Below are 25,720 nucleotides of genomic sequence, written 5' to 3' on the forward strand. Positions count from 1 at the left end.
TGTATGTATCAGCATTATATCAGGTATCAGTCAGCCTGCTGTCTAGATATCGTTATCAGCCGATATTTTAGTCAATCAATGTGGGTTTAAATTTCTGAATGTAACACAATGAATGGTTCTGTTTGTAAAGCAGTAACAGTAAAGGGACTATCGAAATGGAGTCTAATTTTTATGTTTATATGAGTGAATCTGTGTGTTCTGGTACCATTTTTAATTTGGCTTTAAGATGACAGCATTGGGCAGGATGTGGAATAACATTTTGTAAATAATGGATTAAAACTATATTTTTTTAAATAATTAATTTCTATCCTATTAGCTGAATAAATAGGCTAATCAACAGATTAATCGATTAAGATGAAGGCTGAGGTGGAGATGGAAATGGAAATAGAATATTGTATTGCTACATTATATTGATGAGAGACAAAAAGGAAATAAATATATATATATATATATATATATATATATATGTGTGTGTGTGTGTGTGTGTGTGTGTGAAACATATCAGATTTCTCAGTAGTGTGATAACTTCCTATTTTTGAAGTCGTTACTTTAGTAGCTTTACTAATTGTAGAGACTCTATTGCTCAACACAGCATATGCACAGTGTGCTTTAATTTTCAATAATTCCTCTGTAGGTAGAGGACTTCCCATCCTACCCCACTGCTGTACATTCATACAGTCTTGTATTAGGACCGAGACCAAAAATGACTTCCTCATTTCAATTGTTGTTCCTCATGAACCATGTAATTACAGCCTTTCTTTTGTCTTTACATGTCCTGATTCTCTTTGGTATTGTTTATGGTGCTGGCCCATAGTAAATCTTTGGAATTGCAAACCTAATGCTATCAATGAATCACACATAGACTTTGAAAGCTCAGATGTGTTTTAATCTGACTGACCCTCTATGCATTCAAAAGTATTTCTGCTTTGAATAAGACAAAGACACTACAAACACGCATGCAGTGCTGTACTTTGCCATACAAATCTCATTGCTAATTGCAAATTGTAGAACAAATTTAGAAAAAAATGTGAATTAATAAGGCAACATAATAGGTTTCATTGTATGACTACTTTACGGTAAAGCAGCTTGTAACAACTGAGCCCATAATCCTGAAGAATTGCACCAAAATAGTAGTGAATAAATTCTCCTTGTGTATACAACTATATGCAAATATACAAGTTGTTTAAGAACACAAATATAATTTATTCACTACTATTTTGGTATAAAATACAATTTTATTTATAAAAACAAATATACAAAAAATGTGTGTGTGTATGTATGTATGTATATATATATATATATATATATATATATATATATATATATATATATATATATATATATATATACACATTAGGGTTGGGGAAGTTAACGCGTTTTCGCACATCAGTTGATTAATGCTGATAATAACTGTATCGTGGGTTAACACAGTTTTTTTTATTATTGTGGAAGTCCTTGGCTCACTGGCTCTGAAAACACATACAGACAAATCATGGTTTACAGGAGGTGATGCTCCCGATCAAATTATTTAGGCTAAGCATCAGCATTTACAAACTGTCCACTGTCCACTGTTATTTTTAATAGAAAAGAACGAGCTAATAATCACGACTTCAAAATCTGTGCTATGGCGTGGTTTGCGCTCACACTCAATGATCAATATATAACTGAACCGCGCTCTTGCACACCTCTTCAAACAGAGCCAGGGACTGCTAAACAGAGCGATCACACTAGTCAAATGAACCAGGCACCACCAAAAAAAGGCGCTCCGGCATGGTTAAAGGGGGGGTGAAATGCTATTTCATGCATACTGAGTTTTTTACACTGTTAAAGAGTTGGATTCCCATGCTAAACATGGACAAAGTTTCAAAAATTAAGTTGTACGTTTGAAGGAGTATTTTTGTTCCAAAAAAACCTCTTCCGGTTTGTCACAAGTTTCGGAAAGTTTTTTTCGAGTATGGCTCTGTGTGACGTTAGATGGAGCGGAATTTCCTTATATGGGTCTAAGGGCACTTCTGCCGGAAGAGCGCACGCTCCCGTATAGCAGGGCACTGAGAGGCTGAGCACAGCCTGATCAGAGCAAGAGCGTCGCGAAATGTCACAAAAGAAGTGTGTTTTTGGTTGCCAGGGCAAGACAACCCTGCACAGATTACCAAAAGAGAAACAACATTAAGAGACCAGTGGATGGAGTTTATTTTTACAGAGCATCAACTGAGTTTTGCAAGTGTTTTTGTTTGTTCCCTGCATTTCGGATTGCACATCGTTTATTTCTTAAGGATAATGCAGTCCCAACGGAAAAGGGTCACGATCGTGTGTTGGAACCACATGCGGTGAGTAAAACTGCTTCAAATATCTCTGTGTTGTTAACTTAGCTATCGGCGTGTAAGCACATCAAGTAAACAACATGCAATGTTGTCATCAAACTGCACTTTCCACATGTAACGTTACAGCTTAAAAAAAAAAAAAAAAAAAAAAAAAAAGACGACATAAAGTGGAACTTAGTCATTTTCCAAAACCGCTAAGCAAATATATACAGTTTCAGTACATACCACATAGAGACGCATTTGCTGATGCTGCTCTTGTTAAATTTCAGCCTCTGGATCTGATTCTTGATCATAAATATACGCTGAATCTGACTGTTAGCCATGGTTTGTTTTGGTTGGTTTTGTCCTCACGGTAATGTCACAGCTTCCAAACGCTCTCAACTCAAAAGCCTACTGGCGCTCGTGATTCTTTAGCTCCGCCCACACGTCACGCCTCTAGGCGCTCGTGTTTTTCCGGGAAAAATCGGTACAGACTATCTTTCTCTTATAAATATAATAAAAATAAAGACTTTTTGGAGTTATGAAGGATGCAGTACTACTCTATAGGTACTCAAGATTAACAGGATATTGAGTGAAAACGAGCATTTCACCCCCCCTTTAAGATTGTCTAGTGTGAGCACATCCTAATTATTCTCCTGCATCCCGCACACACAAGGCTGTACTTGCCCATTTAGTGTTGTCCCGCGCCGCACTCTGCTGCTATGGGTCCCGCGATCATGCAGGTCTCTCTCTACTACGAAGATGCCTGTTATAATGTTATGATCGAGGCTCTGGACTATACTATAAAATATTTTCTATAAAAATGTTAATGTCCTGGCAGTGACAAATAGCTTGTTTTATTTTATTTAATTACATAATGTTACAAGCTAAGATAAAATACAATAAATATTTGAACTGCTGCTATGTAAAAGGAATACTGCTGTAAAAAGCATCTTATTTGTTTAAAGTGTTTGCAAACCAAATGTTATCGCACTTTTGTTCGTATAGTAGTACTTTTGAAATGAAAAAAGTGCACAATACATTACTTTTAAATATATTATTAGTTTTGTGCATAACATTGCGATTAATCACAGACAATCATGTGAATATAATTTTAATAAGTGCCCAGCACACACACACACACACACACACACACACACACACACACACACACACACACACACACACACACACACACATATATATATATGGTCCCACTTTATATTAGGTGACCTTAACTACTATGTACTTACATAAAAAAATAAGTATATATATATATATATATGTATGTATGTATGTATGTGTGTGTGTGTGTATGTGTTTACATATAATATAATCATATACAATATATTTAAAATGTATAATAATTTTTTTTTTTTTGCTTTACCATAATTTCTGATATGATACTGTCATTTAAGTCTTGGGGTTTTTGGTTTTGTTGGTTGGTTTTATTTATAGTACTTCGATACTTTTTGGGAACCCAAGTCATTGAAAGACTTCCACATTTGCACCACTGATATAATAATAATTACAATCTCACTTCTCTTTCTGTATTCAAATGTAATGTGATGTCTCAGAGGTGCTTTGAGATATGTTTCACTTGTTAGATCAGTAGTGGGGGTCACCGTTGGCCTCTGTTCTGATGGGAGTCTGGCGCATGGCCACAGTGCTTAGCTAGGCCTCTGGCCTCCTTCCAAAACCTCTGTCACGCCCTCACCACTTGCTGATTGGTTCATTATCCAGCTTGATTGTTTTTGAATGGCTGAGGAAACAGCCCTTAGACAAGATTAGGTGCATGAATTGCCATAAGTTGCTTACTGAATTCTCTAGTGTTAAAAGCTGGCAACATCTGTCTATTACACTGTTTGCTAAATATTTGTTGGTGTTCAAGTCAGGATAACCACATTGCTTGTTTTATGTCATGTGAATTAACTGTATTCTACATTTGCCATGTTTATCAGAACTGAATTCTCTTTAAACACATCAATGTGCTGATTTTGGAAGAGATTCTTCTGAAATTATTTTAATATGGTAAAGTGTGTGAAACGGAACCGGACAGAACTGGTAGGTGAATGAACAGTAAAGTCAAATATTTATTAAACATGAACAAAAGAGCAAGAGATTTGTGGAAGTTTGTGATTGACAGTCGTTCCATCTTCAACAGAAATCACAAACCATCTTTCCAAACTTGTAATGAGAAGTGCCTTTAAACTTGCCATGATCAGCTAAAGAGAAGCTTTAAGGGCTCCCTTATGGTGACTTATGAGGGCCATCATGAATATTAGTGTTGTAAGTTATTAGTTATATTAGTTGTTAATATAATAATTAGTAATATTATAATTTATATTCATCATAAAATTATAAATTATTAAATGGTTTTTCTAGTTACACTTCATTTTTGGAAATTGTTGTAAAATTTTATAAAATGTTTAATAAAGACACACTCATTATTGATTGTAAAATTTTTATCTATCTATCTATCTATCTATCTATCTATCTATCTATCTATCTATATATATATATATATATATATATATATATATATATATATATATATATATATATTAGAAAAATTCTGATGATTATAATAGTTGACTGTACAAATTTGCTTATGCTTAATCAGACAAGTACAATACCAAACGATCTTAGAAGATGGATAAGTTTGGGAAAAAGAAATGGAGCTTAAATTATTTGTGGCTTTTATTATCTCTTGTGGAATTTTTTTTTTTTTTTTTTTTTTTGGTGTGAAATTCAAACGCATGTAAACCTAACCCCTCATATTAAGGAAATGTGTTGCTCTGGGACTAACAACAAATGTTAGAGACAGATTTACATAGAGACATCCAGGAAACTAACTGACTCCTAATCTGTTGAACAGCTGAACATGAAAGCTGACGCCTCATGGTGCCAACAAAGCAGTGAAACAGTAAAATTTAGTCAGTTGGGTCTGGTGTGGCTTGTGTTGATTCGTTCTTTATCAGCAGGAAGTTGTTGTAGGGCCCAAGCATTTTATTTTACACACAACAGTACCTTAATCTGTTATGAATTCTGTTTTACCTACTATGGTAAGCTTACTTGTTTGAAGACTTACTTTCAGCATATGAATCTAGATAACACAACAATGATGATGCATCCCAATTCACAAACTATCCGTCCTAAATAGTATTCGAAAATAGAATTAGTATGTCCAGAATCATAGTATGTTGAAATGGAATGTCAGAGATTCCCGGATGGTCTACTACTTTTAGAATTCAAAATCCAGATTGATATTCACTCTAAATAATAATATTGCCCACAACCCATTGTGTGTTGGTCGAGGAATCAATTAGAACTTCAAACATGCATAAAAAGTGTTAAAGACTATATATTTGCGAGACGGACAGGTAGAGAAAGGGGTTGGAGTGATAAATAATCAATGTCTGACTTGATGAAAAAATATTTATTTACTGTTATCCACATTATATTTCATCTGCAGCATTATTATGAACTTTTATAAAGATACGTTTGGTCATTAACTTTTTTAATGCATCATTATGCAAACACATGAGCAGAGTTTTTCGCATTAAATACCCAGATCAGCGTGCCTCTTAATTTCTCTCTAATATGGTAAGCAATAAAATTAAATGAAATCATATAAGTCGGCGAATTGGGACGCAGCATGAGACACATTTGCACAGGTGGTGATACCATAATGACCAGCTGTTCTACAGAGAACAACCGTTTTAAACACACTTTAAGAGAGAGAGAGAGAGAGAGACAGAGACCAATAGAGAGAGAAAGAGAGAGACTGAGTGTAATGGGGTTTAATGGACCTGGTGGTAAAGGAGTCCATGATTTAGTCTTTATTAGCACAGTCTAGACAGATGCGAAGAAATTTGATAGCACTATATTAGCACAAGAAAAAAAAACCTTCAAAAACAAGGCATGGCAGAAATCATAGGGGCCCTACACACTGCAAATGGAAGGCATTTGGCTTTTCTTTTTTGTTATTTTAGCTATTGTGTAAAAGTTGTAGTACTTGATTTCCTATTCTTGACTCCCACAGTAGATACTGCATCATTTTCTTAATTTGTCCCTAATTTGAATCAATACAATATTGAGATTGCTGTTGGGACTTGAGGTTAAGTGCGGTGGTCAAATAAACAGCCTGCGATAAACTGGTCTGGTGTCCTGAGATGTCTGGTGTCTGACCCCAGTGTTGGCCATAGCTCTCATGTTCTGTTGCAGATCAGTGTGTTCAGACCAGATGATTCATCCCGACAGATCTCCAGTAATGAATCGCATTTGCTGTGTTATTAACTCTAGGAATTTCATATTAAATTCGTCTTTCTGGTTCTTTAACTCCGTCTACTTTGATATTAACTGCAAGATAAGCCCCTGGAGTTTTACTGATGAGCGTGTTAGGACAACAGGGAACAGAATGATTGGCTGCCTCTTGACTTCCTCTTCCCTGTGAAGGCGGGGCTCTCTCAGGAACAAAATCTGTGTATAGGGTGTACTCCAACCTGTAAAAGGAAATAAGAGCAAAAACCTCCTGCTGTGTTTGATTGGCCGAATATGGCCATGTGGAGTACCAGCCAGGGATGTGAAGGAGGAGGAATGTGTTTGTTCTGTCACTGCTTCAAAGTGCTTTCACTGAATGTTGAGGAAGCAGTAGTCTCAGCCTCAGACATCATGTCCACGGACCATTGGCTAAACGTCTGATGCATATGGGACACAAAAGTGGAAACACTTCAGGACTGTCGAAGTCATCATCGGATTGGATGAGTTCTACAGGATTTCCGGGAGACGTGTGTGTCGGGTTCTTTAACGTTCTGTGTGGAAACACAAAACCCCCTCATTAAAGAAGAAAGCCATAGCGTTTACAACTGTGATGACGAGCACTTATCAGGATCAACTAAGAGTTTCAAAAGTATGTGTAAGTTTGCGGCATAGAATCTTTTAAATATGTCTGAAAGTTTTACACACCGGTCTAGTATTGTGTCAACATTTCCATGCCGCAAAACATGATGCTGAATGAAACAAACTGTGATTGGTTGTTTGACATGTCAGTCAAACAGCTTCATGGGTGGTCCTTGGCCAATGAAAGCTGCTATGAATTCCAGCCCTTCAGCCGTCAGTCTGAAGTCTGGTTACACGAGACTAAGGAAGCATTGTCACTCATAAATTAAAATTTTGTCATCTGTTGCTCAGCCTCATATCATTCATACCTGTATGATGTTCTTCCTTCTGCGGAACACGAAAGGTCGATTTCTCTGGAATGTCCTGACCTTCGTTTTCCATACAGTGGTAGTGAATAATGTTTGATGTTCAAGTGAAGGTTGATAAATACCACAACTTGAAATTAGGGGTGTGCGATAACATGATTTTTGATCATGGACGATTAAAATTTGAGTTGTTCCGATTCCGATACTAGTATCGGAAATATCACCGATACCACAATAAATTCCGGCATGAAACCATATACCGATCCGATACCATTTTCTTAAACGAGACCTTGTTATGACCGCTAGCTTTGCCTAACTGCTGCACGGTTCTTCTTTGCTGCTCAGAATGCATTGCAAACACAGGAAGATGTGCTGTGTTGCCACAAGCAACCCATGTTTAGAGCAGTGAAGAAGAAATGAAAACGCGTTAGCAGCACTGATCCATATATGAATGGATCGCTCATCGCGTTCTAAACTGCCAACAGACAGTGAAGCCGCTTCTATATTATAGATCAGTGGTTAGCAGTATGTCTGCTGTCTAGCAGTATTTCAGACTGCACCAACCAGACAGTAAAACGGCGAGTAGGGATGCCACAAGTACTGCCACTTCACTACCAAGTCGGTGCTGAAAATTAAAAAATGTGATGATACCAGCATCTCTGTAGTACCGGTAGTAAGTTTGCCGTGTCTTTGTCGTGTGTCACTAAATGAAGACATGAACGCATTAACCGTCACTTCATGAGAATTTACCGTTTCATTTAAGAAAACTGTTTGGTTTAACGTGAGTAAATTGCCAATAAATTAAGCTAAGTCTCTATTAATAATAATAATTATGCCTAGATGGTTGCTTGTTTTTTTTACCTGTTTTGTTGTAAAGAGATTATCTGATTAATATATAATTTTAGTAATTAGAATTATAACTTGATAACCATGATTGAATGCATATTAGTCATTTTATAGATACATTGCATAGAAATTTTGCGCATTATGGAGCTGCAATCAATATGCAGAGTATATCATCTCTTTTGAATGAGCGCTCGCTTTTCTCTTTCACTTCTGATTTCACGATCACGTGCTCTGTGTAAGGTAAGCACATCTTATGAGATAGGATATTTTTCAATGAGCTTAGGATCTATTGGAGCAACAAATCCTCCAGTATGATCTTGTCAGGCATCTCTCCTCTGAACCCATTATCTGTGAAATCTGACTTCTGCAGCTCTTACATGTTGGACGCAGCGTTGTTAAGTTCATGTTTCTTCCATTTAGCTAGGCAGTGTTTTAACTGTCAAATGTTAAAAGCAGCATGTAATGTCAATCTAAAGGCTGTAATACATTATACAACTTTTACCTCGATTTACAGTCTGATGGTGATGTGCAATTAGTCATGTGCGATTTTTCATGCACATCTTGTCAGTAATGCCGGTTCCGTGATCCCTATCACCTGCTTTCAGATGGAAAGGTATTTAATACACAGAGCTGTAGATCACTGACAAGCTACGCAATATTGCATTCATTATTGTAGCCTGCAGACAATTCAATCTGCGATAATGAACGCGATGTTGCCTTATTGTCAGTGAAGTACTGCTCTGTGTAGTAAATGCTGCTCCATTTGAAAACTGGCTTTACTGATGAGATGTGCATGACAATTACAGTCTGGAGAAGTTCACCCAATATTTACCGAAAGTCAGGGACAGTCTGCAGATTTGAGTCGATAGATTTAATTGAAAATTGCATAGTGTATGATGGTTATTTTTTTAGGTTCAGACTTTGATTCCATCCAGTCAGAGGATATTAGACATGTTTGATGTTTTCAGCCAATTTTGTACCACATATTGTTTTTGACATGATTTGACAGATTTGTCATTAATCTAAAACAAGGCGTGCACTTCTGCATGAGTTTTTGTCATCGAAATTACTTTAAGTCTGGTAATGTGTGATCCCCATTCGTGTAGTGTAAGATGCCCAGTTTTTCCTTTGTGACTATTTACGAAGTTAGTAAGTGTAGCCTATAATGACTAGTGTTTTAAAATTTGTTCTGTTCTGGAATACACCTATTTTAAAATCAGACCCAATTTTAAAACACTAGGCCTCATACACTCACCGACCTTTACATTAAATTATACATTAAAGGTTGGTTGGTAGTGTATGATCCTCAGTCGTTTAAAGTCATTCCGATCACAAAAATCAAACAAAGTTTACATTCCTATTTTTATCTCATGTAGGCTATTGTTAAATGATTTTAGAAAAAAGCACTGAGGTCCACCCTATGTTAACAAGGTCCAATCAATTAAACATTTCTGGCCTCGCCACTGCATCAATTCAATCACAAGTGGATAACGCTACATATAGGTTTAAAGGGGATATAAAAGTTTTGAGTTTGTCCACTGTCAACCAGTTATTCAAAAAATGGGACGTGCTGTGAGAAACTACACAAAAACAAGCAATTCAAACTTCACTGTTAACAAAAACACTGATTATGGTTGAAATGGATTTGCACAATGGAAATTTCCTTTAATGGATGAAAAAGCCACTTGGGATTGTTTTGCTTTGAGAAGATAGTTTTTTTTCATAGAGGAGAAAGGCCAAATGAACTGTAAGGGTGACTCTTGTATGATTCAGTACTTCTTACAGAAACTTTAAAAGCTGTAGCCCACAGCACTTCGACCAACAAGCTGAGATTGAGAGAGGAGAGACAAAGAGAAAACTTACAATAACTTGAGCAAAGCAAGTAAGTGCTTTAGCTTTGCTTCGCCACTGTCTTTAAGAGGCATCACAGGCTTGACTTCAAAAGTTCATCAAAAGATTCCATTTTAATACTGCAATTTTTTACTGTGTCTTGTAAATACCATGGTTCTCATATGAGGATCATTCTGTGTCATGATACCTCTGTAATATGAGGTTAGTCGTCTTGCTCAACAATGATAGTTCTTCTAGCAGTGGGCTTGCCTTGAACCAATGACTTTTGTATTTAAACCACTAAGTATTATGCTTTTTTAAACCACTAAGCCACCTCTCACACACACCTCTTCATGAGAATGAAGAAGTGATTAACAAAAGTTTTATTTCACGCTTCACAGTGCTGCTCTGTCTTTCAGTTAATATGGAAATGTGGTAAATGAAAAAAAACAGTGGTTGTAATGGACATCTGTGTACCATAGCAGTGTAGCAAAGTAGTAGATTCTCTCGAAATAACTCTAAACATTGACCAGTAAAGAGGAAAATAAAATATTTAAATAAAAAAAAAAGAAGGAATTTTGGCATTCTGCTAGGCGGGTATGTGGTGTTCAAGATTTGTTTTTATGTAATTTCCAGTAGCCTGTCATTTCAACTTTATAGCTTCTCAGAACACATTAGAAATCACTTACATAAGTGGAAAAGCAGATCTAGAATTTCAGCCATGGAAATATGCTTTTTATTTCTAGTTCCAATTTTAAATGGGCACAAGTATCCAAAAATTTGAGACATTATTTTTCATTCAACTTCAAAACATTTCACACCAATTGAAATTTAGTTTCAGTTTTGAAGTCCATTTTTAACATAGATGGGTGAATCATCTTCACCCTTGAGTACTTAAAATAAAAATAATACAATTAATATTCGTTTTTCTGAAGAATTTACCATTAGGTCATTTTCACACCTCCTCCTCTTATAATTCAAATATAACCAAAAGCTAAAATAGTTTTAGCACAGCTGTTAATTGTATTTAAACCATTCAATAATTGTTTATTGAAACGACTTAAAACCCGTACAAAGTTAAAACTGTGTAAGCAAAACGTGACAGCTGATCTTAACAGCTATAAAGCATGACGTATTTTGCTAAGGGATAGACCCTTCAAGTCCCACGAGTCTCTTGAGTTCACATTCTTTTCTTCTTGTGTCCGAACTCTCATCTGCCAGTCTTCGTATCTTATCCACACTGGGTCACTTGCAGTTACACTGTGACCATCAGCCCTTAACTTCCCCCTTGGTGCTGTCGTTGAGCTGGAGAACCAGGTGAAATTAGAAGAACAGAACATATTTGAGATGTTAAAGGAGAGATGACGGAAAGAGAGAGAGAGAGAGTTTGAGACAGATTAATGGGCTTGACTCTACATGTTAAGGGCAGCTGTCTGCACAGCCTTATACAGACATTTCTTCAGCTGTGCTCTGCGGTTTCCTGTTAACTCTTTCATTACTAGGAAACTGGCAATTTGTGGTTCTGTGGAGGAGTGTCATGCATTTTTAAAGTAGAGAAAGTGTGATATGTTGTTTAAATTGCCAATAATATCTAGAGAGCTGCGTACTTAAACTCTGCAGTTGCTGAAAGAACAACTAAAACTTAAAAATTGGTATTGATTACTGATATACTTGTCACTGCTTTGAGTGTACATATTTCAAGACAAAGTCCAGCAAGTTATTTAACCAAAAAACTATGGATGAACAATACATTTTAACCCTAAACTAAAAATTGCCAATTAAAACAGACAGAAACATTTAAACATCCAAATATTGGTTGAAATATATATATATATATATATATTATTCAACCAATATTGGATGTTTAAATGTTTCTGCCAGAAGTGAATGTCTGTATATTTCTGCCTATTATATGATTTTGATTGATAGAAAAATATGTAAAATATATTAATTTCTATAGTTATCTAAATAAATGTCTTTGTGAGAATTAATGCAAAATACAAATTTATGTGACGTTCTAATATTTACAGAGAGAGACACAAACGTAAAAAGTAAATTTTCTGTGTGCCTGTTTTAGCATTGGGTCAGAGGGAATAATGCTGTTCATGTTGTGAATATATTAGATCTGTTTCATCCATAATTTCATGGATTTAGTTAATGTCATGAACACTTCATATAGTTTGCATTCGCTCATTATCCGTCCATGAAGGCAATTGTTTATGTACAGTGTGTGTGTGTGCCTCTTTCTTCATTAATAATTCAGTGCACACCCTCAGTTTCGTCCCTAGTTCCAGCTCAGCCTTCCCATATTAAAAATGTATTTATTTCTCATAACAGTATGGCTGAGTCTAAGCCAAGCTCATCCTGATCTCCCTCCTCCTTCACCTATAATCTGTTCTTTCTGTGATTGCTGTTATCCCCTCTTTCCTTCCAGCTGGTTAACCTAAGCTCCACCTCGAACAACAATCAACATCTGGGCACGAGGAGTGTGTGTGTGTGTGTTCAAACCACTGGCCAGACCATAGCGTCAATCCTTATTCTGCATTTCTTTGAACAGGAAGTGGGATGTGGCATCTCTGTGATGTCACAGGAAGAGAAGATTGTATCACAGTTTGGAAAACATGAGGGAGAGAATGACGAAAATACTTTTAAATATAAGTGCTTTGGTCACTTTTATGTTACAGGCATTTTTATTTTATAAAAACTTTTTTCCCTTTTTTATATTTATTATACTGGTAATGTTTATATATTTATTTTTATTTTTTAAATGCCTTTTATGAATAGATTGTATTATTTTACCCTTGTCTCAGTAGCTGGATCTTGAATTTGAAAATCCATTTAGCATATATTAAATAATTTTAAATGAAAAATTAATATTTGAAGCAATTATTATTATTATTATTATTATTATTATTATTATTATTATTATTATTATTATTATTATTATTATTATTATTTATTAATAACTGTCTCTTGGTTGTGGTGTCATTTCCCTCTTGACAAACAGTTTTGCCCCGATACACTTTTATCAAATGTTAGTGTAATTGGCTACCAATTAAACAGAACTGTCATTGAAGAAATACAAGAAAACAAAGATTTTTTTGTTTTACATTTCTGTTGTGATGCATGTATGCCCACTGTTGTTAGAAGACAAATTAAATAAGCTAATTAGAGTTTGAAAAGTTTATTAGGTTGATGTTTATACTGATGTTAAATGTAAAAATACCAGAAAACTGCCTTTAGTTGAGTAACTGTGCATGTAGGTGGAAATATTCAATTTAATAAGCATGGAAGAATGTAAACAAGGAGCCAGCGCAGCAGCAGCATTTGAATTTGAAGATGAACCGCCTGTTTGTGTCCGATCTGTTTCTCCAGAGACATTATAAACAGTCCAGGCACAAATGTGCCGCCACATGCGCATATCACGATTAAGATGATGTCAGTTTTAAAATCACAGCCCTTGCTTGATGATATCATTGTCCTTGTTTGTATATATTTGTGACAGACTATTCCAATTGTTTTTTCCACTCATTATCAGTTTTTTTTACCACTCACTCGTTATTTTTTTCTTTACCTTTAATGGTTGACAGATACATCCCTACAGTCATTATTTAGCATTTTCAACCATTTTCTAAGCATTTTAGCTTTTCTGTTTGGCTGTCGAGTTTATTTTTTATAATTTCCAAATTATTGTTGAGTAAATTATGTAAAATAATTATTTATTATAAAAAAAATTTTATTTACTTTATTTATCCTTCTGGTGCTGCTTGTGTGATGGCCAAAAATGACGTTTTTTTATCTAGCAAAATGAATGTACTATATTGAAGTACAAAAATTATATATTTTCATAAAATAAAATTTATGGAATAGTTGTGATCCGTTTATAGCCTGCTTTTTGACCTAAAAATTACATTTCTTATTAAAGGGGACTTCAGATGGCTATTTTTCACAAGTTGGTATGATTCTGTAGGATCTTCAAGAAATGTCTGTAACTTACTTTGGTTAAAGGGATAGTTCAACCAAAAATGACCCAAGATTTACCTACCGTCAAGCCATCCTAGGTGTATATGACAAATGCAATCAGATTTAGATTTAAAAATGTCCTGGCTCTTCCAATTTTTATAATGGCAGTGAAGGGGTGGTTATATTCAATAGGGATGCACCGGTTGACCAGCCATAAATCGGAACCGGCCGGTTTTTGCTTAAAATACACGATCGACAATCGGCCGGTTTTTGGTCTTCTCTCGGCCGATTTTTCCGGAAGTGCGCTCGCGTGCACAGACTACATTGTAATCGTTCGCTATGTCATTTGTGTGGAAGTATTTCGAAATCGCTGCGCAGGACACAGGCAGCTGATCAGCACTGGAAATGCAGAGTTTCATGTTTGAGGTAGAGGTCTTCACGGGTCCAAAAATTCTTGCCCGAACCCGACAGAGACCCGTAATGTACTACACCGAACCGACCCGGACCCGTCTATTATTTCAAAAGCTGGACCCGGACCCGTGTAGATCCGAGAAATGCCTACCCGGACCCGACCCGGACCCGTATATTACTTGAAATCTGGACCCGAACCCGCCGGGAAGACACAGACCCTACTGGACCCGACGTTGACACATTCCACCTTAAATTGCTATTACAAGTCAATAAACCTGTTGCGAAGAATACAGCTTTTTGTCTTACCTAATTTAAAGAGCCGTGGTCTCTCTTCCTTGTACCTGACTGCTTGTGATGCATTACAATCCTCCGACAAGAAAGTTATTCATGTTATTCCTCTCGTTATTCCAAGTCCAAGCTGAATCCACTCATTATTTCAGCTTCAAAAGTCCACTTGATGTCACAGTGACGGATGACAAATGCTACTGTGCACATGTACATTCTGACTCGAGTTAATTTGCATAATAACTTACACTGTTTGCCTTTTGAACTATAATAACGATCGCTCGTGCAATGCCATGGCCGCTGACATTATTTTTTTGCTATCATCTGATCTCTGTCTGTGCTCTCTGCTCTGCATCGAGTCTGAATCTGAACCACTAAAACTTTAAGATTAAACGGTTCATTTATAATATTATAAAAATGGGAGAAAATGTAAAACGCGGTTTGGCGGTCGAAGTGTCCCTCACTGCTTGCCATAGAAACATGACTGCACATGCGTGCTAGCTTTATCAACCTAAAATGCCTTAATGCAATTTGAGCGTAATAGAAAACATTCATGTGACAGTTCACCTCAGATTGTGTTGCTGATTTGAAATATATTAAACATGAGTGTGTCCAGGGCTGTTTGAAGGAATTTGGGGGCCCCAAGCAAAATGGACATAGAGGCCCCCCGACAACAACCCAACACCCCCCCCCCCCACACACACACACGCAAAGCCTACAGGAACCACAGCATAGCCATTCAGTTTAAGTTCACCCGCACCTTATATAAATTTAAAAAAGTTTACAGTGCAAATACTGCTTGAAAAAATAGTTTGGTGGGAATTCAATAGTGTTTTTTTTTTTTTAATAATATGACAGCACATACTTAGTTTAAACTCTGGGCTGTGCAGGATATCAGCTATAATTATAGAGCTTGTGGTACCTTGTGCTTTATAGAGGAAAAATCAGCACTGAGAAGTGATGCATCTGTTGATGCTGAGGATGAAGTTGATGGTGTAGCTGGGAAATAATTGAAACAAAAATCTGAAATTACCTGTGAAGTACGTTTTACCATTTCCCTGTTAGCATATTGAAAGAGGTCACTATTACCAGCTCAGGGGTGCGTTAAATGAACAACTAAGTTTCCTTTTTTAGATTTTTTTTTTTTTAAATGCATAGAATGCAATGCATACATTAAAAAATAAATAAATAAATAAAAAATAAAAAAAACATTTAATTATTAATAATTGTTTCTCTGTCTGTACTACTTGTGCTTTGAACAATGACAATAAAGTTGACAGATGAATTAAGTGCATTTAAGTGCCATTCAGCTGGGTTTTTAAATAATGCATTTTCTGATATGCACATTAAACACCAAACATTAATTTATCTTTTAATTATTGAAAATTAAGCAAACTAAAGTTTTTTTTTTAAGAGCAGTTCTGTAGATGTTGTTCATGCGTTCACATTCTTATTTAGTGAGACATCAGACGCGAGACTGAAATCACCGCGAGCGTCACGCGCGCTTAAGTGCGTCTTCAAGGAAGACGCGCTTCTGCTCCTTTCATTAACAGAGACACGCAAAACATGCAGGATTCATATTTAAACAGACTGTTCCTGCTTAATATTTACAGATATTAGTCCGTATCGTGGTTTGATGTAAGCGCAATGACCTATTTTTAATTCATTCATTCAAAATTTGGCAAATTACCTGTCATTCTACTTTAAACTGTAAATTCCGTTTTTATGACTGGATTCCGCGATTCTTGCAATCGAAACACGCCACGACGTTCTCTTTATGTTTGCCTGAGCCCTCAAATCAAAACACTGCTGACTCCTTGCAGTCTGCGATTTCTGATCTGCGTTTTCCTTATCCCGTTAAAAAAAAAAAAAAAAAAAAAACATATTACAGTAACCATATTCCTTCCGTTCGAAAAAAAAAAAGCAGAGATCACTTGACTTGGTTGGCCTGCTGCTGTCAGCGACAACTGAGAGGGGGCCCCTTGAGGGGGATCCCGATAACAGTGTCATTACATGTTACTGCATTGACGATCAAAGGGGCGCTCACACAGTGTCGTTGCATTTTATTCTTAACCAGTCGTTGTCTTGGGGCCCCAGGTCAGCTCGGGGCCCCAAGCAATTGCTTGGTTTGCCTGCCTTGTTGCGACGGGCCTGAGTGTGTCAAGTCTGCAAGCATTACCGTGTGTGCACTTGTATTAACTCTTGAGTCTGCGAGCGAGCGAGAGAGAGAGATCACTTTTTTTGGCTCACTCTTTTCTTTTCCTAATTTTACAAGTTGCAAGCTACAAAAAACACAAGCAGTCTTTGATAACGGCCGGATGTTCTCCGAGTCCGATGACTCCGATCGGCGATCGCACGGGTATTACACACAATGTTAAACAGACCCGGGACCCGATGTAATAGATTCGGACCCGACCCGGACCCGGCTGATGATTTAAAATATAGACCCGAACCCGTACGGGTCCGGGGTCGACGGGTCTCGGGTGCACTGTGAAGACCTCTAGTTTGAGGCACACATAGCAGGAGGCGATCAGCCGTTGGTGTACTGGCACACAAATAAGAGCCTTTCCTGCGAACTGAAGCTGCGCGAGCGTATCTGTACCGGTCCGCGCACTGAACACGAGTAGACCGTGAAGAGATGTTCAGCTCAACTTCTCACGTGTTGGATGAGAAACGAAACGGACTAAACTGTGACAAAACTGAAATGTTTTTTATTTTATTTATTTATTTATTTATTTTTTTTTAGATCTTGCATACACGTTTGAAAAGCCAGAAATAAACGTCAATTCTGCATTAGGATGATTATTTTTAGTTTACCTTAAGATCACATAGACTTAAATTTATTTAAAAATCACCTGCTGTAGCACACTGAAATTCATCCAATTAAAACATTTTAGGGTAATGATTCACATCTATATTTTTTTTTTACTTGAGACAATATATATATATATAATTTTTTTTTTTTTTTTTTTTATTGGATGAATGAAACACTTTGCATCTTTGATTTATTTGCACCAACATTATTTGATTTTAACATTTTGGAAAATGTATTTATATAGCATACTTTTATTTAGTCTCACTGGTAAATATCTTTTTTTATTTAAAACCAAATGTAAAAACTAAAATACTGAATGCTGATTAAGAAACATCTTATTGAGTGTGTGTTGATTGTGGTGTTTGGATTGTAGAACTATGAAGTTGTTGCCTTTAATCTCACATGGTTACAGTTAATCTTTATATTTAAGGCCAGTTCTATGTAGTTTCAACCCAATTCAAAAACAAAATCTAAATGCTGATGTCTGTACCATCTATGTTTGTATTGAATGTAGACTACTTACTGTGCAGTTACTGCTGTTAATTTCAGATGGTTACAGTTATTGTTTTCAATAGCCAAAAGCAAGTTTGGCCTATTTAATACTAAATATATTGTTTATGCACACTTTCCTTTCTTGTTTGTTGCTTAAAAGAAAAAGAAAAAATCGGAAATCGGTATCGGAATCGGCCAGTTTGCTTGTAAAAAATCGGTATCGGAATCTGCCATGAAAAATCATGATCGGTGCATTCCTAATATTCAATAGAAGTCCAATATACTGTGCCCATCCATCTTAAAAAGTGCCCCACGTCTCTGTGGGGTTAATAAAGGCCTCCTGAAGTGAAACGAAGTTTTTTGGGAAAAAAAAAAATCCATATTTAAAACTTCACAATCCATTATTGCTAGTTTCCGCTAACTGTTCGTTCTGTGCGTTCATACACAAGTCGCGTTCCAGTGGATGGCATAGGACATGAGAATATGCTATTCTCGCGAGAACCAAGGTTTGTTTACAGGAGCAAAGGAAGCAAAGTTTCATATGTTTAGCAAAGGAAAACTAGTATTCTCTTGTCTTAGATGGAAACTCTGACATTTTTCTTTACAAATCCTTTTTTGTACTTCTAAATCGTTGTTTTGTTTTGCTGTGTCTGTACTTCTGCATTCATCACTTCTCACTGGAACTTGCGCTACACCTAGGTCCTACTGGAATGTGACTTTCTCGTGAACATGCATATGACAGTTAGCGGAAGCTAGAGATTAAGGTTTATAAAGTTTTAAATATGGATTTTGTTCTTACAAAAACACATTAATTTTATTCAGAAGGCCTTTATAAACCAGCCGGAGCTGTGTGGAGTACTTTTTATGATGGATGGACACAGCTTATTGGACTTCTATTGGACTATTGAATATTACCACCCATTCACTGCCATTATAAAGCTTTAAAGAGCCAGGATATTTTTTCATATAACTTCAATTGTATTCCTCTTAAAGTAGAAAGTCATTTACACCTAGGATGGCTGGAGGGTAAGCAAATCATGAGGTAATTTACAATTTAAAATACCACTATTATCAAATAAAACAACACCCATTTTACCTTTTCAAAAACAGGTCTGTTCACCGTAACTCATTTCGGTGCATGTCTCTTTAAATGATAATGAGCTACTGCTAACCCCACCCCTCTCTTCCGGGCCTTGGACTCCATATATGGCTTGGAAGTGGTCTTATTCAAATAAGTATCTATGTAGAAAACGGTTGCAAATTGAAACTCGCTAAATGACACCGTTTCAGACTCAGCAGGCCATAAGAAACTGGCGGAGTTTTTTCTTTTCAGCTTTTCAGAGCTAGCAGACATGCCAGAAATCTAACTAAATGAAAAAAAAAGTTGAAAAAGGGAAATTTTCATCCAGTGTCTCTCTTTGAACTGTCATAGCTGTCGTAAACTGTTTGAATATCAAAGTCCTAGATCAAAACATGTTATGTTGCAAATTTGAGGTTGATATCTCAAAAACTTTGTTTGGCCATAGTACTATATATTTCCACTAAATGAAGTTAGCTTCCCATTCATTTCCAATGCGGTCATTTTTGACCATTAACAGTACTAGATTTTGTTTTTTTCAGCACCATTTAACCCTTTTTGAATCATAAGTTTCACACCATTCTGATGAAGTTAAATAAAAAATTAAATTAAAATCCAAATGTTATTTTTTATGTCAAAAATGAACAGCACCAGTGTGTAAATTAAATAGTGTGGTATCATATAGGCCTATATTGCCTTCATATATCTGTTTTCGGCCACCCTACTCTCCAAGAAGTCATCATCAGCCATCATAAAATCCAAATTAGTCAGCCACTTCTCACCCTCTTTGTTGTCCCAAATTGCTATTTTGAAAGCACCACACATATTTCCATTAAAATGATCCCTTTTAGAACTGGCTGTGTTTGCATGTTAATGTGTGGGAATTTGATGTGCTGTCAGTTTGAAGTTTCTAGAAACCTGCTTTCTCTCCTGAGCAGAGGAATGTTGAACACTTCCTGTCTTTGTCTGCCCCCATTGTTGGTACTTGCTGGGCTTGTTTCGATCAGGCAGACTTCTCCTCCTACCTCACACATTTCTAACCACACTTGTTTCTTTGTTCATTATGCCTCAATTCTCTGTCATCCAAACCCCCCCAGTATCCAATGCCTGTTTCTCTTTTGCTTTTCTCCTTTCATGCAGTTTTATTTATATACCGTAAATGTATTTAATGTCATCTCTTTCTTTCTTTCATATGCACAGTGAGTCAAGTATCTGTCAGGCACGGGCCACGGTGATGATCTACAATGATGCCGATAAGAAGTGGGTCCCGGCAGGCACGGGTCCCCAGACATTCAGCAGGGTCCAAATCTACCACAACCCCAGCAATAACAACTTCAGAGTGGTGGGACGCAAGATGCAGACCGACCAGCAGGTAAACAACCCAAATATACCGTGGGATTGCAGCCAAAAAAAAAAAAAAAATTTCATTGAAGGAAACACTGCAGAGTGTTGACACGTACAGGTTAACTGGAATTCCAAACTTTGCCTCAAGCTCAGTTTGAAATATGTCTTCAAAAATATGTTTTTTTATTATTATAAAATATATAATAAATAATAATGCAATGCTAATGCAACTTTATCACTGCTTCGAATACTATGAAATACGCTGGGTGCCTTATTCTGAGGTCAGCCCCTTGAGCAAGGCACCAAACCCTCAACTGCTGTTTGGGTATCACAGCAAAAATGGCTGCCAACTGCTTTAAGTTTGCTCTATTAATGAGGATAGGTCACCCATTCAATTGATAAATTAACGGGTAGTTAAAGATGTAAAGGGAACCGAACTACTATAGTATTAATTAAAAATAAACTGACATTAGGAATCAATCTCTTGCACTCCTTATTTTTCTATATCCGTGTTAACACTATTCAGCAGCATATGAAGACTAACACCAGGATGTGGTTTTTCCAAAAAATACTTTTTACTTTTCGATTTCAGTTTAATAAGAAATAATTGAAGTCACATAAATCACTGTTTACACAACTCACTTATATTACTGCTCGTCAGTACACCTGTTCTCTAATCAGCGGTTAATTCCATCAGGTGCGTGATTTCACATAGAGCAGCTGTTACTACACAGAGCCGTTATTAACTGAGAAGATGCGCAAATCCACGTTCATTTTCAGCGTTTATTGGCACGGTTGTATGAACATATGGTTCACGCACCTGATGGAATAAACCGCTGATTAGAGAACCGGCTTTACTGAGATGCGCATTAACGAGCGGCCGATCGTGATCGGAGCACCCCTACAAAATAATTACTGAATCTCCACCCGTCGAAACTAGCTTTCTGTTGCTGGGAACCTTCCTCTGAAAAAGAGCTTGCCGTTGTTGACGCTTCCATTTTTCCCCATCTGTCTGAGCGTGCCGCTCTGCTGCCGGCTGTCGACCAATCAGTGATGGTAAATGATACCTCGTGCCAAACCCAGACCAATCACTGTTCCATTCACGCCCTCCTTCCCTTTTGTTCTCTGTGTTGTGTGCCTTGTGTGTGATGAAGGTGCTACTGGCAAATGTAACGCAAGTAACTAGCTCGGGAAAACTGTAATAATATTACCATTTTCAGACGAGTAATGCCTTACACTACTAGTTACTGAAAAAAGTAATATTATTACAGTAACGCGTTACACCCAACACTGTGTGTCTATTTGTTCATCTATCACTTCTGTGTGTGTTGCACTTGGATAGGTGAAATACAGAACCCAAATTTCGAGTATGGGACACCATACTTGACCACACGTCATGTCCTTTTTCATACAAATAAATTCTTAATATATTTATAATACAGACATATTCAGAAGTCCTTAAGGTCCAAGTAAAGTCTTAAGTCTTGTTCTCTTTATATCTTATATATTTAGCAGTAGTCAAAACACAATATACTAATAATGATAATAATAATTATACGTTATTATTATTAGTAGAATGCAGTAATGGAACTACTGTAGTGCAACTGCATTGTAAAAAATGTAAATGAAAAAATTAACATATTATAATGCTTTTATTATTTAACTATACAATGGAAAATTTGAATATTTCTTCACTTGCAACATTGAAACCCCTGAGCTGTTATTTAGGTGGAAACCTGCAGTTTCAGTGAAAACAGGTTTATAAATGTGGTGAAGTACTAAGGTTGTAACGGTTCACAACATGATAGTTCAGCAGATAACCGTGTATTCAAGTTAGTACTGTCAGGTTACTTTTGAAACATCTGATGAAATTGAAATTCAAAATGAAACTGTCATTTTATCATTTTTTGCAAAGATAAAGGACAAGATATGTTTGCAGTTACATATTATAAGATCATGGGTATATTTAATAAAAACTAAAAACAATTTATTAATTTATTAATCTAGCTGGTATTATTGTGTATCTTATGTTCAGAATGAAATGTGAACCTGGACCACAAAACCAGTTTGAAGTCGCCGGGGTATATTTGTAGCAATAGCCAAAAATACATTGTATGGGTCAAAATTTTTGATTTTTCATTCATACCGAAAATCATTAGGATATTAAGTAAATATCTTGTTCCATGAAGATAATTTGTAAATTTTCTACCATAAATATATCAAAACGATATTTTTGATTAGTAATATGCTTTGCTAAGAACTTAATTTGAACAACTTTAAAGTTGATTTTTTTTTTATATTTTGATCTCTTTACACCCTCAGATTACAGATTATCAAATAGTTGTATTTTAGCCAAATATTGTCAGATTCTAACAAAGCACACATCAATGGAAAGCTTATGTATGCGGCTTTCATATGATGTATACATCTCAATTAAAACAAATGACACTTAACACTGGTTTTCTGGTCCATGGTCACAAATTATACTTAAGTTGTTCTACATTTGTACAAAATTGATAAACCACACTTGTGAGTTATTGCCCCCAGCAAAAATGTATCTTGGTCTTAAATATTATCTTTTAAAATTACGTTTTTCAGAAATGTTTTTTTAAAAAAAGGACATTATTTGAAAGACACTTTTCCTTATCAAAAGTAACAATATATAAAGCTGGAAGTTTCAAATTAAGTTCCACTCGCACAGTGGCTAAAACTTGCGTATTGAACCAAGAGACACTTGCTGAAACATTTTCGGAATACGTATACCGTTACACCCCCCCCCCCCCCCAATGAAGTACTCAAATAATAATCTGTCCACAAAAAAAGTTGGAAATTATGTGTATGTCCCACGTGTTTATAGTAACGTTGGCTCGGTGTGTTTAGACAATTGTTGCGATATTTTATGTTGATACGGAATTAATAGAAAAATATGGTGTTTGATGTTGTTAAAAAGAGAACTTATCGGCAATGACTTGTGTTTTTGTCGAGTCTCTGTCTTCGTGTCCAAGTTAAGTCAGGTGAGTTGTTCACGAGTCCAAGACATGCGACTTCAGCGCGGCTCGAGTTTCCATCACTGTTATAATAAGAAATGTTTCTTGATCACCAAATCATCATATTACACTGAAAACTGGAATAATGATGCTGAAAATTCAGATTTCCATCAAAGGTATAAATTACATTTTAAATTATATAAACATTTTAAAGTGTAAAAATAAAACCGTAATACAACCTAGGTGAGCATTTGCCACACAATGTTTATATATTGTTTCCATATAATTTTCAGCGATAACTAACTTATTTTGTTCTGTTTGTCAAACAAAGCTATTTTTTAACTTTAGATGACTTTGAATATGGTGCACTTTTTTTTACGGCCCCCGTTTTGGCATTTTTGAAGCTCCACGTCCCCAGCATCCATCCACTTTCATCATATAGAAAACAGTGGTCTGGACATTCTACATAAGTGTCTGTCAAATGACCAAAGTATAATTTTTAGGGAGAAATATTTCTCTAACTGTTAGAATGTGATTTAGGTTTCTGAGTTTTACAGTCCACCCATCACCTGATTCCTTCTGTCTTGAGTTCTCTCTTCCCTTCCTGCGCTGGTGCCCTCTATAGGCACAGACACGAATGCTCCCCAGAGATGACTACTAAAGTAAATGTTGTTTCCTGTAAGATAGGCAAACCATTTCCAGTGCCAGTTAGGCCCTCCTCCCCCATTCCCATGACCTCTCCACACTCCATCTGTCTGATTCCACAAACTCATTTCTCTTTGTCTGAATGACTCGACGACTTTTTGTCTCTTTCTGTACAGCTCTTTCTTTGTAGCGTTCTGTCTGTTTCTCTGTATTTTTAATGGCAGTGCTTTTTTGGACATTTTCTTCAACTCTTTTTCTTCCCTGCTCTACTTTATGGAGTTCATGATGGTAATACAAACATAGAAACGAGGTGTCAGCACATTCAGTAAAGGCGAACGCTCATACACACACACACTCGATCTCTCGCACGTTCAACTTGTGTGTTCTGCGGAGGTGGAGCCATCTCCTGGACACGCTTTTCTGGTTTATGCAAAGAAGTTAAAGGTTATAAGTTATAAGTATCAATGGTTAAAGTACTTTAAGGGTGGGTAGAAGAAAATCTTTTGGCACATTCAGATATATGTGAATCTAAGTCTAGTTTAAAATGTGTGTGCCAAGTTCTTAGACATGTTCTAAGATTGATTTAAAAAAATGTAAATAACTCTAAATAATCACATACTTGCTGAGAAAAGCAATATGATGTAGATCACTTAATACATTATTTATGATGGCAGTGAATTTAAAGATGACTATTGTTTGTTTATTTCATATGGCTGAACATATGTTTGCCTTTGGCTTTAATGTCTGTTCACAAATGCATTCCGTCTTTTTTTATTTTATTTTTATTAACCTTGTTTTCTTTGTTGCACTGTTAAACATAAGAATGCATCTTGGCTTTTGTGAAACATTTTTTTTAATCTTAATTGTGTTTGTTTATATAATTGCTTCCACGCAAATAAATAAATCCAAACAGCTAATTAAATGCTAATTATATTATTGCTTCCATGCAAATACATATAAACAAATAAATCCAGACAGTTAATTAAATGCTTACTATATTATTGCCATAAAAGCCCCACAAAAGATAAAGTAAATAAATTCTGAATCTGAAAACATGTTCATTTTATGAGGTGTATTTAAATATTAGTCTATATTAATTACATAAAAATGTATAATAAAAATAGATCTGGACACTAAAATGAGTGTCGCAAAGAAAATTGAACTTCTCAAATGATCTGTTGCATAAAAGAGAAGCTGTATACTTGTGTGTTGTACAACTTAATTTACATTTGGACATTTGTGTCTTCTGTACAGGTTGTGATAAACTGTCCAATTGTAAAGGGATTAAAATATAATCAGGCCACGCCGAACTTCCATCAGTGGCGGGACGTTCGACAGGTGTGGGGCCTGAATTTTGGCACCAAGGAAGATGCAGTGCTGTTCGCCAATGGCATGACACATGCGCTTAACGTCCTCAACTCCATGCCTGATGGAGGTAATGCACATGCACATTTTCACACCATTGTGACGGAGCCATACGTTTTAATGAATAATGAAAAACATAAATGTAATCTTTT

General features: G+C 36.1%; 1 protein-coding gene across 6 annotated transcripts in view; it reads left to right on the top strand.

Annotated features, from left to right (window-relative positions):
* The window catches only part of LOC113061848 (vasodilator-stimulated phosphoprotein-like), a 40,958-nt gene that overhangs the window by 5,064 nt on the left and 10,174 nt on the right, over positions 1–25,720 (top strand). For 5 of the 6 annotated variants that reach the window (XM_026231313.1, XM_026231317.1, XM_026231316.1 and 2 more), the window contains exons 1-2: positions 20,420–20,599; positions 25,458–25,638. In XM_026231313.1, coding sequence (XP_026087098.1) covers positions 20,420–20,599; positions 25,458–25,638 — 361 coding nt within the window. Of the gene's footprint in view, positions 1–20,419; positions 20,600–25,457; positions 25,639–25,720 lie in introns of those variants that run through there. The other variant, XM_026231314.1, reaches the window with a different exon arrangement.

Source organism: Carassius auratus, chromosome 43 (genome assembly GCF_003368295.1).
Source record: "Carassius auratus strain Wakin chromosome 43, ASM336829v1, whole genome shotgun sequence".
NCBI lineage: Eukaryota > Metazoa > Chordata > Actinopteri > Cypriniformes > Cyprinidae > Carassius > Carassius auratus.